Source organism: Lepidochelys kempii, chromosome 1 (assembly GCF_965140265.1).
Source record: "Lepidochelys kempii isolate rLepKem1 chromosome 1, rLepKem1.hap2, whole genome shotgun sequence".
In the NCBI taxonomy this organism is placed as follows: Eukaryota; Metazoa; Chordata; order Testudines; family Cheloniidae; genus Lepidochelys; species Lepidochelys kempii.
In genome coordinates this window covers 325387172-325403136 of record NC_133256.1, presented here as the reverse complement: position 1 = coordinate 325403136, position 15965 = coordinate 325387172, and the positions used below count along the sequence as shown (strand labels likewise).

The 15965-nt window shown below is 38.3% G+C and overlaps 1 protein-coding gene across 4 annotated transcripts in view; it reads left to right on the top strand.

The window, feature by feature from the left end:
- The window catches only part of KMT2E (lysine methyltransferase 2E (inactive)), a 118655-nt gene that overhangs the window by 20254 nt on the left and 82436 nt on the right, over positions 1-15965 (top strand). For all 4 annotated transcript variants that reach the window (XM_073328500.1, XM_073328501.1, XM_073328498.1 and 1 more), the window contains exons 3-4: positions 12315-12429; positions 13806-14035. In XM_073328500.1, the coding sequence (XP_073184601.1) occupies positions 12315-12429; positions 13806-14035 (345 nt within the window). The remainder of the gene's footprint in view (positions 1-12314; positions 12430-13805; positions 14036-15965) is intronic.

The window sequence follows — 15965 nt, the reverse complement described above, 5'->3', positions numbered from 1 at the left end:
TTGTACTGGTGACCCCATTCACATAGCAAGATCTCTGAGTGCAACCCCCTTTATAAATTAAAAACACGTTTTAATATATTTAACACCATTATAAATGCTGGAGGCAAAACGGAGTTTGTGGTGGAGGCTGACAGCTTGCAACCCCCTGAAGGGTCCTGACCCCCAGTTTGAGATCCCTTATCTTGACTATCCCTGACATGTTTGTCTAACCTGCTCTTAAAAATCTCCAATGATGGAGATTCCGCAACCTCCCTAGGCAAGTTATTCCATGGCTTAACCACCTTGATAGGAAGTTTTTCCTTATGTCCAACCTAAACTGCCCTTGCTGCAATTTAAGCCCATTGCTTCTTGTCTTATCCTCAGAAGTTAAGAGACAAATTTTTTTTTCCTCTTTGTAACAACCTTTTATGTATTTGAAAAAAGTTACCATGTCCCTTTTTAGTCTTTTCTTCTCCATACTAAACAAACCCAGTTTTTTCAATCTTCCCTCATAGGTCATGTTTTCTTGACCTTTAATCATTTTTGTTGCTCTCCTCTGGACTTTTTCCGATTGGTCCTCATCTTTCCTGAAATGTGGCGCCCAGAACTGGACACACTACTTCAGTTAAGGACTAATCAGCGTGGAGCAGAGTGGAAGAATTACTTCTCATGTTTGCTTACAACACTTCTGCAAATACATCCCAGAATGATGTTTGCCTTTTTTGCAACAGTGTAACACTGTTGACTCATATTTAGCTTGTGATCCACTATGACCCTCCAGATCCCTTTCTACAGTGCTTCCTAGGCAGTCATTTTCCATTTTGTATGTGTGCAGCTGATTGTTCCTGCCTAAGTAGAGTACTTCGCATTTGACCTTATTGAATTTCATCCTATTTACTTCAGACCATTTCTTCAGTTTGTCCAGATCACTTTGAATTATAATCCTATCCTCAAAAGCACTTGCAATCCCTCCCAGCTTGATATTGTCTGCAAACTTTAGAAGTGTACTGTCTATGCCATTATCTAAATCATTGATGAAGATATTGAGCGGAACCAGACCTAGAACTGATCCTTATTGGACCCCTCTTGATATACTCTTCCAGCTTGACTGTGAACAACTGATAACTACTCTCTGGGAACATTTTTCCATGCAGTTATGTGTCTGCCTCATAGTAGCTCCATCTAGGTTGTATTTCCCTAGTTTGTTTGAGACGGTCATGCGAGACAGTATCAAAAGCCTTACTAAATTCAAGATATATCACATCTGCCACTTCTCTCCCTATCTAAAAGGCTTGTTACCCTATCAAAGAAAGCTATTAGGTTGATTTTTGACAGGATTTGTTCTTGACAAATTCATGCTGACTGTCACTTTATTACCTTACCTTCTAGGTGCCTGCAAATTGATTGCTTAATTATTTGCTCTATTCTCTTTCCGGGTACTGAAGTTAAGCTGATTGGTCTGTAATTCCCTGGGTTGCCCTTATTTCCCTTTTTATAGATTGCCACTATATTTGCCCCTTTTCCAGTCGTCTGGAATCTCTCGCATCTTCCATGACTTTTTGAAGATAATCGCTAATGGCTCAGATATCTTCACAGTCAGCTCCTTGAGTATTCTAGGGTGTATTTCATCAGGCCCTGCTGACTTGAAGACATCTAACTTGTTGTATTCTTGCCAATCTGATTAAAAATATGTCCCTGTCTTTGTATGGTGTGCTGAGCATGGTTGCCACTCTCCACACCAAAGGTAGCTGCATATCCATGATGTTTGTGGATTCTTTTGGGATGAAATATAGTACAAAATATTTTTCATGGAGTACAAGTGACTGATTTTTTTTTTCATTTACACAAAGTAGTAGTATCAGCACCATCCAAATGATCTCAGCATGTCTAAAATAGCATTTGTTAATTTTTGTGTTTCCTCTTTTTTCTTTGCATTAGCAGAGTATGTAGCAATGCAGTGGGTTTTGATTTTGGCAGGGGGTGAGGAAAGTAACCCAAAAAATAAAATCTTGCCTTTATATAGAGAGAGAGGGTCTCTGTAATGCACAGTATAATATATGTGCTTATAAATCTTAGCGATGATTATTTTTAAAAAATAAGTCAATGGGAGATGCTAGTTACTCAGCATTTTTGATCATCAGACTGTTTGTTTATTTCAGAGCCGAACTTAAGTCACCTATTTTTGAAAAATATTAGGTCATATGTAAATTATATTTAGAATCCAATAGGAAAGTCAAATTTTGGACTTATAACTTGTTGTTTCTTTCTAGTCTTTTGAAAGAAATTGCATTTTGAAACTTGCCAATAGACTGACAGTCACAATGAATATAATTAAATTTTCTTAATCTTTTTCCTTAGGCGTCTTGCCCCCACCCTCCTACACATACAGTTTTAATTTTGTCCTGTTGAAACGATACAGCTTTCATGTTTTTGGACAGTTTAAGAACGTATTTGCATGGTTTAGGTGTTGGAAAAATAGACAATTTGTTTTTACATATTTTCTTTCACGCTTCAGATCTCCTGAAGAACTTCCAAAGTAATAAGATATTAAGTAAAGGCAGTGGGGTAGGTTTCATCAAGATAGATGAATTGGACATTGTAAACTTGAAAAATGGCTTACATGCAGCCTTTAACATTAAAACCTGTTGAGTCAGGGTGGGGAATTTTCCCTAAAACATGAGTGTTTGGTCTTAATTTCTATGAAGAGTGAAATGAGTTTCCTAGTTTTCACCTGGAAAGCTTTTAGAGACTGGGCCTAAGAAGACATCTGTTAGTGTGCCTTTCTTGAAGGGTATCTCCTTATGTTGCATAATCTATCCTTTTATACTTAAGACCATGTGAAGAGAATAAGTGGCAAGAGATGCACAAGCTTATGCAGTCAGTATTGTAGGCTGGTTGACATGCCACTATTTATGTCAGGAAAACCAAGGATTCTACACTGATGTTTTAGTGACAGCAGAGAATCCAAGACTTGCTTCAGCTAGAGTTCAAAACTGAGATGCTTCCAACAGCCAAAGCCCAGAAAAGGAGTGCTAGGTTTTCCTGGTTTTGAAAAAGTAAAGAGCCAAAGAAAACAGCTGCATGTATGTGTGTTCATTTTTGTTTTTTGTGTTTGTGTCCTGCACACTCTAGGGGCATTAGGTGTCTGTTATTAGTTAGGCTGATGAGACTGCATGTGTTCATTGGTTGTAATGTTGATGAACTTAACTGCTATCATGGCTGCAAAGGCTTCTGGGGGTCAGGGGCAAGATTTTAAACTCTGAGTTGCTGGGTGCTTTGTGGGGCATCTGGAATAACTTAAAATTTGCCATTCTTGAATTTGAACTTCAAAACTCATTTAGTTTGTGGATTTGTCCAGGATCATGCACAGAAAAGTTCTATTTTTAAAATAAAATGTAGGAACAGTCCTCCCCATCACCGAAGAGGACTGCTTAGAAGCATGAGGCAGGTAACATCTTCTAGTGAATTTCCATCCTATAAGGGCAGTACATATGTCCCTTATTGAAGGAGGCAAATGTAGAAACTGATAAGCTCTTACTTGCAATTGCTGAGCTCTTAAATAGGGTTCATCAGATGGAAAATGAGTAGCCAAGAGAGAAGAAGCTGTGGAATATATAGAAATAGCAAACAGTTTTATTTAGTTTTCCTTGATCATAACTAATTTGTATTATGTCAACTTAAAATCAAGGGGGAAAACAGAATACATGATAGATGGTATACAAGAACGGGTTTAACTATTGACTATTCTAGTATTGTAATAAGGACCACTGGGAAATGTTAGATTGACATAACCACCTTCTGTTTTTCAAACACAGCTTTTTTCTAGAAACTGACACTTTGGACATTGATTGTATCAATAACAATGATAGATCCTTATTGAATATACCTTGGGCCTGAAAGGAGGCAAACCAGTTCCCTGTAGGCCCGTTTCTGCTTCCTAAGATGCCAAAGCATGGGGGAAAATGGGGGGTGGCAAACTTGACTGTGTAGGATCTTCACTGAAAAAGGAGACCTGGAAATTTAATCATCCTTTCTTCTACCCTTCCAAATAGAGAGTTGAGGCCTGTAAAGAGAACACTGTTCTAGTTAGTTACTAGAACAGTATGCATAAATTTGAATATAATTATTATACTATTCACTTTGAACCTATTAAATGTTACAATTTTGGGGGGAAAATCACAGTTGGTGAAATAAACTGCATGTCTTCCTGTACTCAGAATTAGTTAGGAACTATAAAGGTGCTGCCTCATTAGGCCATACTAATAAAAGATCTATGTAACAGAAGGCATTATCTGTGCTATGGGTATGTACCTGAGTTCCTCTGGGTGCCTCTACAAAATCTGACGCACAAAATTGTGTAAATACAAGACAACATTTTTTAATAGCGAGAGTACAATATAGACATTGTACAGCATATAAAAGCAGTTTTCAGTTTGATGTGAAGAACACTAGATGGACTGAAAGTGAATATTCAGGAGAAGAGAATTTTTAAAGTGTGTGCCTTTAGTGGAAAAGGATCTTGGGATAGTAAGACTCTAGCCTAATTTTTCTTGCTGTGAAGGGATAGAGAGCAATAGACATTGCCTTGAATAGAGTGGCCTTATTAAGTGAAATGCTCTTGCTGACTTACAGGAAGTCAGTGTAGTTCCAAGCATCAATGTTGAGTATTCATGGTCAAGTGTCTGGGAAATCATGCTGCCACGTTCCACGGTCTGTAGATGGCTTTCAGAGTTAACCCCAAATAAAAGGCTTTACTATAGTTTAGTCTAATGATCACAATACGTGGGTCACTGTAGCAAGTTCTAATCTAGAAGAAAAGGGAACTTTAAAATTTTTTTTAAAAAGTAATATAAAACATCATAAACTCCTTCATAACTACTGTGGAAATCTGGTCTTCCAGGTGCAGGTCATGATAAAAAGTAGTAGACCTACCTTGCAAACCATGTCAGAAATCAGTAAGCAATTGCCAAAGATCAGGCAATGTTCTCTACCTAGTTTTGCCCATGAAGCTGTCTTGTATTCTTTAACTAAAGTATTACAATACATTTTGTGTGAAATACAATACATTGTTCTACGTCATATTTTCTTATCTGGGTTGAATTTTAGCCAACCAATGTTCATATGAATTGTAGTGCAAAAACCTGTCAAATTGTTGTACATAGTATAATAACTTGTTTTTTCAGAAAATTTGCAAAGCTGCTGAGGCACACTAGGAACAAGTGTCAGAGTAACAGCCATGTTAGTCTGTATTCGCAAAAAGAAAAGGAGTACTTGTGGCACCTTAGAGACTAACCAATTTATTTGAGCATAAGCTTTCGTGAGCTAAGTGAGCTGTAGCTCACGAAAGCTTATGCTCAAATAAATTGGTTAGTCTCTAAGGTGCCACAAGTACTCCTTTTCTTTTTAGGAACAAGTGGTTTTCAAATAATTTCCCCCCCCCCTTTTTTTTTTTCTTTTAATAAGTAAATGCTGCTTTTGAGTTTTTGGCTATGGTAAATGACCTTAAAAACGTTAGGCTGGGACTTTCAAAGGAGCCTAAAAGAGTTGAGATTCTAATTAACCTAGGCTCCTTTGAAAATCTGTCTTAATGAGTGTCAGTTTTTTTGACATCCACGATTTAAAAAAACCTGTTGCGCTCCCAGCTTTCATATAAACTTTATTTTTGGTGTTAAGGATGAGAACCACTCGGATTAACTTTTTATAATGAATAGTCAAAACAATCATGGAAAGAAACGGTCCGCTTAACCCCCCTTTTCAGACCCCTTAGAAGAAAATAAAAGGAGTACTTGTGGCACCTTAGAGACTAACCAATTTATTTGAGCATGAGCTTTCGTGAGCTACAGCTCACTTCATCGGATGCATACAAGTACTCCTTTTCTTTTTGCGAATACAGACTAACACGGCTGTTACTTAGAAGAAAATAATGGTCTTTAGCTAAAACTTTTTAACCACGATTCAGAGTGTAGATAACTTGAGCCATAAGCCCATAAAACTGAGTTTATGGAAATCTTCACTGATAACTTTAACAGCCTTGTGGTACGTTGGTTTTTCTTTTTCAGCATTATTTATTTATTTTATTTAATTAACTTCACTAGGGCCATCTGCTGATAGAATGGGGTAGTTTAAGGCTGTATAGTAATTGAGTGTTAATTCTCAAGTGATCTAGTTCTAGATATGCAAGTTGTCTGACCCAAAACCAGAACTGAGACTCTTAAATGTGGCTTAAATTTTTTTTAGTGTAGGTGAGAAAATCTAGTACTATTTTCTAATAGTAGAAAAACTTTTAACCCATTGGAAGATTGGGATTTGGGGACAATGTTTTCTAGCCTGAACACTTGTGAATGTTTAACAGTTTCTAACCACTCTACCAGTCTGTTAACTGATAGACCACTTACATGTACATGACCTCACCCAAGGGGTTTAGTATACATCTTTGAGACGAATAATTTGGTCAGAATCCCACTCAGATAATTAAAAATTTGTGATTTAGGGCATAATAGTGAGTGCTAATTTGTTGGGGTTTTTTTGGTTGGTTGGTTTGTTTGTTTTGTTGTTAAAGTCTATGTAGGCTGCTGGCCTGTTTCCACATCCCAGGAAGGTCACAGTCTTTTCAAGCTCTTCCTTCAGGGTACAGTTTATTCAGCAAATACAATAAATCAGTTCAAGATAGGGTTTCACACACAAACCCAACCTTCTGCAAGCCCTTTTCCTTGCATCAGGAGACCATTTGCTTTATCTAGCTCTCCTTTCCAGCTGAGATACTTGGTGGCTTTTATAATTACTTGACCATCTCAGTTTGGAGGTGGCTTATGAGAAACAGGTGAGGCTGAGCCCAACTCTCCTTAAAGGGCCAACCACCCTGTGACATTGTGTCTCATGCTGTGTGTGTGTGTACAGACAAACAACATTATAACAAAAAGAAAAGGAGGACTTGTGGCACCTTAGAAACTAACCAATTTATTTGAGCATAAGCTTTCGTGAGCTACAGCTCACTTCATCGGATGCATTCAGTGGAAAATACAGTGGGGAGATTTATATACATAGAGAACATGAAACAATGGGTGTTACCATACACACTGTAATGAGTGATCGCTTAAGATGAGAAAAGGAGTACTTGTGGCACCTTAGAGACTAACCAATTTATTTGAGCATAAGCTTTCGTGAGCTACAGCTCACTTCATCGGATGCATACTGTGGAAAGTGTAGAAGATATTATTATATACACACAAAGCATGAAAAAATACCTCCTCCCACCCCACTTTCCTGCTGGTAATAGCTTATCTAAAGTGTACATGGCAGAGGGGCATTGCTGGCACATGCTGGCGTATATCACATTGGTAGATGTACGTGTATATTGGTCAAACTGGACAGTCTCTACGTAAAAGAATAAATGGACACAAATCAGACATCAAGAATTATAACATTCAAAAACCAGTCGAAGAACACTTCAATCTCTCTGGTCACTCAATTACAGACCTAAAAGTCTCAATTCTTCAACAAAAAAACTTCAAAACAGATTCCAACGAGAGACTGCTGAATTGGAATTAATTTGCAGACTGGATACAATTAACTTAGGCTTGAATGGAGACTTGGAGTGGTATGGATCATTACACAAACTAAAACTATTTCCCCACGTTTGTTCCCCCCCGCACCCCTCACTGTTCCTCAGACGTTCTTGTCAACTGCTGGAAATGGCCCACCTTGATTATCACTACAAAAGGTTTTTTTTTCCCCTCTCTCCCCTGCTGGTAATAGCTTACCTTACCTGATCACTCTCGTGAGTATATATGGGAACACACATTGTTTCATGTTCTCTGTGTATATAAATCTCCTCGCTGTATTTTCCACTGAATGCATCTGATGAAGTGAGCTGTAGCTCACAAAAGCTTATGCTCAAATAAATTGGTTAGTCTCTAAGGTGCCACAAGTACTCCTTTTCTTTTTGCGAATACAGACTAACACGGCTGCTACGCTGAAAAATTACAAGAAGTTTCAGTTGTGAAGTTCGAATGTCCCTAAGTACTAGGGAAGTAAACAGTAAAAATAAGATGATTCCATTGTTTATAAACACCAGGAGTAGGCTTTTTTTTCAAATGTATCGTCTTGGTGGGTCAGGACAGATGTATGGTACTGTGAAGCTACAGAATGGGGTCTGTTCAAAATATTTCTAAATACAGTGCCTCAAGTGCACATCTTTGATATCAAGAACATAAGTGAGGAATGCCAAGTCATACATTCTTTTGACCCTTTTCCTCTTGAAAACTCAAGTTTTTGCAAGATACCCACAATAAGAGTCCTTGAAATCCAGTATTTTAAAAAAATTTAGTGAACCTTCACGAAGTACATACTTCTTACTCACTTCATTGATGTGATTCTTGACTTTGCACATTGCATCCACTCCCTACTACTGTATCACCCTCTCTTGTTTTGTCCCATGTGAAACTTAGTCCCTTATTCTCCAGTCACTTACTTACATGCTGCACTTTAAACATGTGAATTATCTAACCTAAATCCATAGGAATAGTCACAGCCTTAAAATGGGTAACAATAACCCTTGGATTTCTTTGTTTTCTTTGGTTTTTAACTTTCATGTTTTTACTTTGGTAGTTGCTGCTTTCCACTGTTTTGTGTGATTATATGGATGCTTGTTATCAGGACAGTCACATAATGGAAGCCAAGTCCACCAATTATCCCCAAAGGACTACAATAAGTAGCCAACACTTACAGAAAGTGGGATTTATTGTCTGAATTTAAAGAGCACTTCAAATCCCTTGCGAAGCCCAGTTACTCTTTGGACTCCAATTTGATTGTGTGGAATGCACAAACTGCCACCTTCAGGGTATATATTGTAAGGTAGAGCAGGAAATTTTTGTGGTTAGGCTCTTAAGGTCTTTTGATTAAGTATATGCTATTATCAGTATCTTTCATTGAATTATCTCACATTTAAGAACTTGACATTTTTACAACTCACAATAATGGTATCTAACAAAGAAAAGTTTCTGTAATAAACTTTAGCATTACTGAAATGTAGACTGCATATTAAAATATTTTTTTTCCAGGGAGTTTTGGTACTCAGATTGCCTGTTAGACCAAATAGTTCTCCAGTTACTAGGGAAAACGAATAAGATCCAAATAATCCCTGGGAAAAATGCACTATTTAGTGGAAAACAGGATAGGCATGCTACCTCCTTTCACTTTCAAAAAGTATTAAAAATATTCTGCTAGGAAACCTTAGGGGATGGACAGCAGTCTCTTGAATTGGGAGGGAAGGTTATGAAAATGACTAGAAATTCTGGAAACTTAGCTGGGCTGTACTGGGCAAATATCCACTCCTTGTGCATCAGAGCTTTGAGTATCCAGATCTTCAGGATTAGTATTATTTCCATTGCAGTAGGACCCCAACCAGAAAACATTGTACCTTCAACATGACATTATGAGGATAGTGGAGAATCTGACATACCTTTTCAAATTTGTTTTCTTTCTAGAACCTGGGTTCATAAACCTAGGGAGGATGGGAGATTACAATTCCCCAGATGGGGGAGGGATGCCCCCAGATGCTTCTGTTACATTGTATAGAAAAGGTTGAGGACCACTGCTGCTCCCTCTGGTTTCTTTACTGAACAACCTTTTTCATCATTCCCTTCCCAAAATGAAAAGGCAGTCAGTGACTACAGAGGTTTCAGAGTAGCAGCCCTGTTAGTCTGTATCCACAAAAAGAAAAGGAGTATGTGTGGCACCTTAGAGACTAACAAATTTATTTGAGCATAAGCTTTTGTGAGCTATAGCTCGCTTCATTGGATGCATGCAGTGGAAAATACAGTGGGGAGATTTTCCTCTGCATGCATCCAATGAAGCGAGCTGCAGCTCATGAAAGCTTATGCTCAAATAAATTTGTTCATATCTAACGTGCCACAAGTACTCCTTTTCTTTTTAGTGACTAGAAAGTTATTGTAATAGAAGGTATGTCACAGAGTAAATATCTTCCACTTAGGAAATGTTTGTATTCTTCCTTAACACTTTTTTTTTTCAATTCTCAGCAGTATGTAGTAGCAAGAGTCCATTCTGTGAAAAATATTCAGTTCAATTGTCATTACTTTTAAAAGAAAACTTTGGTGTAGCTGAGGAGATACAGTATTTGTGTGTTTTAAAGGTAGATGTGGAAGTTCTGAAAAAACTTTGATCTAAGTGTTTTCAAATATTTTACATGGTTCCTGTGTGATTGTGTACTGTTGATGATAGACTTGGTTCTGCAGAATACACAAAGCAGTAGACAGTCCTACACTGAAGAATTTACAGTCTATGAAAGCTGTACAATATTCTAATCCCCCTTTATCCTAAAGTCCCCTTCTAATTTTTTGTGGCTATACAAACTTTACTCTTTTTTTTTTTTTTCTTTTCTCTGTTCCTGTGTGGAAAACCTGCTTGCATAAAGGGAAAGTGACTAACAAAGTAACTATACATAAGGTGAAAAGTTCTCTCAAATTCATGAAGTAAACAAATGAATATAGTCATAGATACTCAGGTCAGAAGGGACTACGGTGATCATCTCGCCTGACCTGTATAACACAGGCCATGGAATGTCCCCAAAATTATTCCTAGAGCATATCTTTTAGAAAAAACATAAAGATGAGAGAAAATGACTGTTTTATTACAAAAGGTTAAAATAATACAGAAGTGTGACTTAAGTAGTCAGTGTTCCTCTAACAAAACTTTGTAGAACTCTTCTTTTCATGGCATAGAGCAAAAAAAGTGTGTGTATATATACTATTATTTTCTGTTAATAATTTGTAATTACAAATTAAACCAGAGGAAAAAATATGCACAATATGAATTGGGTCATTACACATATTGAATCTGTTTCCCTAAGTTAAGTATCCTCACAACTTCTTGTCAACTGTCTAAATGGGTCATCTTGATTATCACTACAAAAGTTTTTAGCTCATCTTAACTAATTAGCCTCTCACAGTTTGTATGGTAACTTCCAACTTATCTGTATGAAAAATAAATATATAATATAAATCTTCTTACTATATGTTCCATTCTATGCACCCGATGAAGTGGGCTGTAGCCAACGAAAGCTTATGCTCTAATAAAATGTGTTAGTCTCTAAGGTGCCTCAAGTACTCCTGTTCTTTTCACAATATGAATATTTGTTTAAAAACAAAACAAAACACACAACCCTCCAAACTAGCTTTAAGTACCCTGAATCCATGTTTTGTTAAATAATTTTTTAAACATACATATCACTAGACTCCTTTTGGATGATCAGTATATTAGAGTTCATTGAATTTTCATTTTAATTGTTGGGAATAAAAAAACTTTTGTGAACTTCTTAGAGAATAGTAGCAGACGAAGATTGTTTTTTGTTATTTATGAGTCGGCATCTTGCCCTGGCTGGCCCTGGCAGTGATTTGCTGTCATGTAGAAGTTTCATTTGTGAGCTCCAAGTTCCTTTGAAATTTGCCCCAGTGGTATGGGGCCCCTAGATGAAATGATGAATAAGTAATAAGGTCAGAATTAACTTGTTGGGCAATTCCATAAGTAGGGCCAAAAAATCTAGCTCTCATACTTGTGTGTCTATAAATATTATAAAACTTCTAGGAAAAAGCAATCAAATATCCTGTTACTATTTCTTTTTACACTTTCCCTCTTTCTACATTCTTTTCTCGTTTTTTGCAATTTTTTCTTCAGTAATATCACCTTTTAATTTTTCTTCCAATTTTGTTTTGAATATCAAGCGCCTTATTTTTTTTATTTACTCTGTGCATGTTCTTTCCTTCCCAGTCAAAAACTGTTGTGGAACCTGATTGGCACCACAGATCTCTATAGGAGGTTATTGGCACTGCACTGATGTTCTCACTAGATGTCATTGTGGAACTTCATTAAGTTGCGGGTAGTGATACGAATATATTGATAGACTTCTGTAGTTTCATATGTATTGTCCCTTGTTGCTTCTATCGTTATTAATGATGCTAATGTGCCTCTTCTTGCAGTCACTTTATACGATTATGTGGTATTGTACAGCCTTTTCTAATGATAAACCAAGTTTTATGCTCAGGGTGTCTGAACTGCTGCAGAATTTACTTGCAGCTAATGCCTATAACAAGATCTCATATGTCAAAGATCCATTTGAGCTATATGTCTCATGTTCTAGAAACTTCTTTCTTGGTGATATGTATTTTATGCTTCCTTTGGGGCCACTTCTTATGAAAATGGGTCTTTTTACTTTCTAACAGGAACAAAATGTAAATACTTGTTTATAAAATGAAAAAAATACAAGTAAAAGCAAATACATATGAAATATTGTATGTAATGGTGTACATCTTGCTTTTCAGACCAGAATCTGTAGAAGCTAGCCCTGTGGTAGTTGAAAAATCAAACAGTTATCCACACCAGTTATATACCAGCAGTTCTCATCACTCTCACAGTTACATTGGTTTGCCTTATGCGGTAAGTTTAAAAGCTTAGAGTATTTGTGTGAGGTTCCAACTTTTTTAATCAAATAGTTTTGAGGCATATTTAAAGTTCCTTATTGTGTGTGGACAGGGGAAGAACGGGGTTACTTAAAAGCCAGATATACAAAAAGACAAGCATACTTTTTAGAGTTCTGTTTAATGCTCTTTTACTGTTTGTAATGCTTGGAATCTTAAAAACTTTCCATTCCGGTTTTGTTCTTTTCTATTGAATAAACATTGCTTTGCTCAAATGAGCTTCTGAGTGGATGTATATAGAGCAGGGATGGGCAAACTTTTTGGCCTGAGGACCATATCGGGGTTGCAAAATTGTATGGAGGGCCAGGTAGGAAAGGTTTGCCTCCCCAAACAGCCTGGCCCCCGCCCTCTTCTGCTTCCCGCCCCGACTGCCCCCTCAGAACCCCTGACCCATCCAACCCCCTGCTCCTTGTCCCCTGACCGCCCCCTCCTGGGACCCCCCAATCCCTTAAGCCCCCCCCGACCCCATCTCCATCCAACCCCCCTGTTCCCCGTCCCCTGACTGCCCCAACCCCTATCCACACCCCTGCCCCCTGACAGGCCCCCACCCCCCCGGGACTCCCACACCTATCCAATCACCCCCTGTCCCCTGACCGCTCCTCCCCAGAACCTCTGCCCCATCGAACTGCTCCCTGCCCCCTTACCAAGCCGCTCAGAGCAGCAGGAGCTCGCAGCCCCGCCGCCTGGCCGGAGCCTGCCATGCTGCCCGCCAGGAATGGTGGGCCAGAGCGCGCTAGCGCGGCAAGCTGAGGCTGTAGGGGAGTGGGGACAGCAGGGGAGGGACTGGGGATTGGTTAGCCTCTCCGGCTGGGAGCTCAGGAGCTGGGTATGACGGTCCTGTGAGCCGGATATGGCCCGTAGGCTATAGTTTGACCACCTCTGATATAGAGCCTATATCGGCAATGTTCAATACTGCTGCTGATGCAGTAGTAGTAAAATCTAGCTTTTGCAACTAGTGCTTCCGGAGTGATTTGATATTGGTATATAAACAGACATTTATTTTTCAAGCTGCTTTATCTCCCTTTTCTTGTTTGTGTAAAGTTAAATGTGGATTTAGATATCTAGGCACCTGCATAACTGGTCTTAGTTTAAAAAGTTTGATGGGAGCTGCTGGAATCACAGCATTTTTGAAGTGTGTAGGGCATTATGTAGGTGTTTAAACGTGAATTTAGGAGCATAACTTTGGGCTTCTGTTTTTGAGTGTTTTCATTCTGGCTATGAATTTAGAAACCTGACTTCCAAACAAAAGTGGGTGTAGGAATCCTTCTGAGGAGTTTGAAAATGAATATTGGTTACATGTCAAGATAACTGTGGGTTTTTCAAAAAATCATCCAGGACCATAACTATGGTGCTCGTCCTCCTCCAACACCTCCAGCATCTCCTCCTCCATCAGTTCTTATCAGCAAGAATGAAGTAGGCATATTTACCACTCCCAATTTTGATGAAACTTCCAGTGCTACTACCATCAGCACATCAGAAGATGGAAGCTATGGAACTGATATTACCAGGTGCATTTGTGGTTTTACCCATGATGATGGATACATGATCTGTTGTGATAAATGCAGGTAAAATATTTTATATGAATTAAAATGTTAATACATACGTACATGTTTTTATTTTTTAATCAAACTGTAGTAGTAAGCAGTTTTTGAAATGGCTAATTACTTTAGATTACATTCAATTTTAGGGTAGGGGAACCGCCATCAAAACAGAGGCTCTTTCAAGTCCATTATAGGCCATGTAACTGTCTTAACCGGCAAAATAGAAGTTCAAGGAAGGAAAGAGTTTCACACTTTGTTCCAGTTTGCTATTTTGTGTCTGGCTGCTCCATTGTAAATATTGAAGAGTCTACTCTTTTGTCAGTAGTGGGACTTTTTTTGCAGGCCATTCACATTACTCATTAAATTCAGTCTAGTCCAGCGTTTCTCAAATGCGGCGACTGTGGCTGCATGCGGCCACGAGGGGCTTTTCATGCATCCACAGCCTCCTGGGCAGCGATGGCGGCAGGGAGAGGTAGCGGTGGGGAAACAAACATACAAATACCACTTTTCACAGAAATGGACTTACTAGCTAGTAAATTTTTTTTTTTTAAAAAAAAAGGCAACCCAAAAAGTAAAAGAAACAACCACAGAAGACAAGAATCTGCAAAGCACTTTATTTGTTCCGATTTTGTTTAGGTCCAGTAAAGAATAGAGACAACTGTATATTATTTTTATTATTGAGTCTGAAATAAAAATCTACTTAAATTATGATTTGGACATGTATATATGTGCATATTTATTTGTTTTTCCTAAGATCAATGAAGTAGTTAGGAAAAATTGTCAGAGCAGCCATCAGCAAGAGTTGGTGGCCTCACTCTGAGGCCACCAAAATATTTCTTGAGACCCCTGGTCTAGTCCTTTTGGAAGGCATACTTTCATGTTCTGGGTAGTGTGTTTATAATATCTCATGCAAAATATTAGCACACTAGTTTTAGTGTACAGTATTTAGGTTGATAAAATAAACATTTCTGTTAACAGTGAATATTACGTGTAACACTTGACAAGGGAATGTTTTAAGAACAATTTAAAAAAAACATGTTGTGTTATAAGGACATTGCTATCAAGCCCTGCTGAGATGGACTAATGAATTTACTAAAAATTATTCTCTGCTGCAACATTCACTTAGTTTCAGTGCAATGTCTTACTCTCTGGCGGTTCTAATAACACTTATGCTTCTTATATTTTTAAAGTGCTGAAGGAGGAGCATTTTGTAGAGGACAAATATGGCTGCGGGAGCAGTGCGAATGAAGAAACAGCTACTGGGATGGAAATGCAGAGGGATCAGATCAGTGGAATGTAAAATAAGTAGTCAGGTAGTGGGAGTGGGGTAGGGTGGTAGTTCAGAGAAATCAATTTATGTGTTGTTTTCAGGATAGCACAAGCCATATAGAAAATGACTTTGGAAATGTGCCTCTTCTTTGAGTAGATACAGCCGTGTATTCCACTTAGATGTGTGCGTGCTCAGCGCAATGGAGCTGGAGAACTTTGCATAGCAGTACCCATAGAGGGGCAGCACTAGTGCATTGTGGCCATGCCTGCTCCCTTGGATATATGAGGCATCGCTGCCCAGGTCCCCTCTGTTACTTCTTACCACCTGTGGCTGGAGTCAGAGCTCTGTGTGGTTTTCATCTCAGTCCCTCTATTTATTGACTTTTCTAGTTGGATATAGTTAATTAGTACCCTTAGTATAGTCTTAGTTAGATTTAGTATGTGTTAGCTGTAATTTAAGTATTTCCTTGGTGATACCCTCACCAGGGTTTAAACATAGTCTGTCATGTGGGGTAGTGATCCCCAGCAGTGATCACAATGTGGTGCTTGCTGTGCCTAAGTGAAGCCTACATCAAGAAGCGGTGTTCGATTTGCAGATCATTCAGAGAAAAGACTCCGTGAATGGTTATTGTGATGGTGTATCTTAGGAGGAAAAGAATCCAAATCTTCCTGTATCTGGATGACT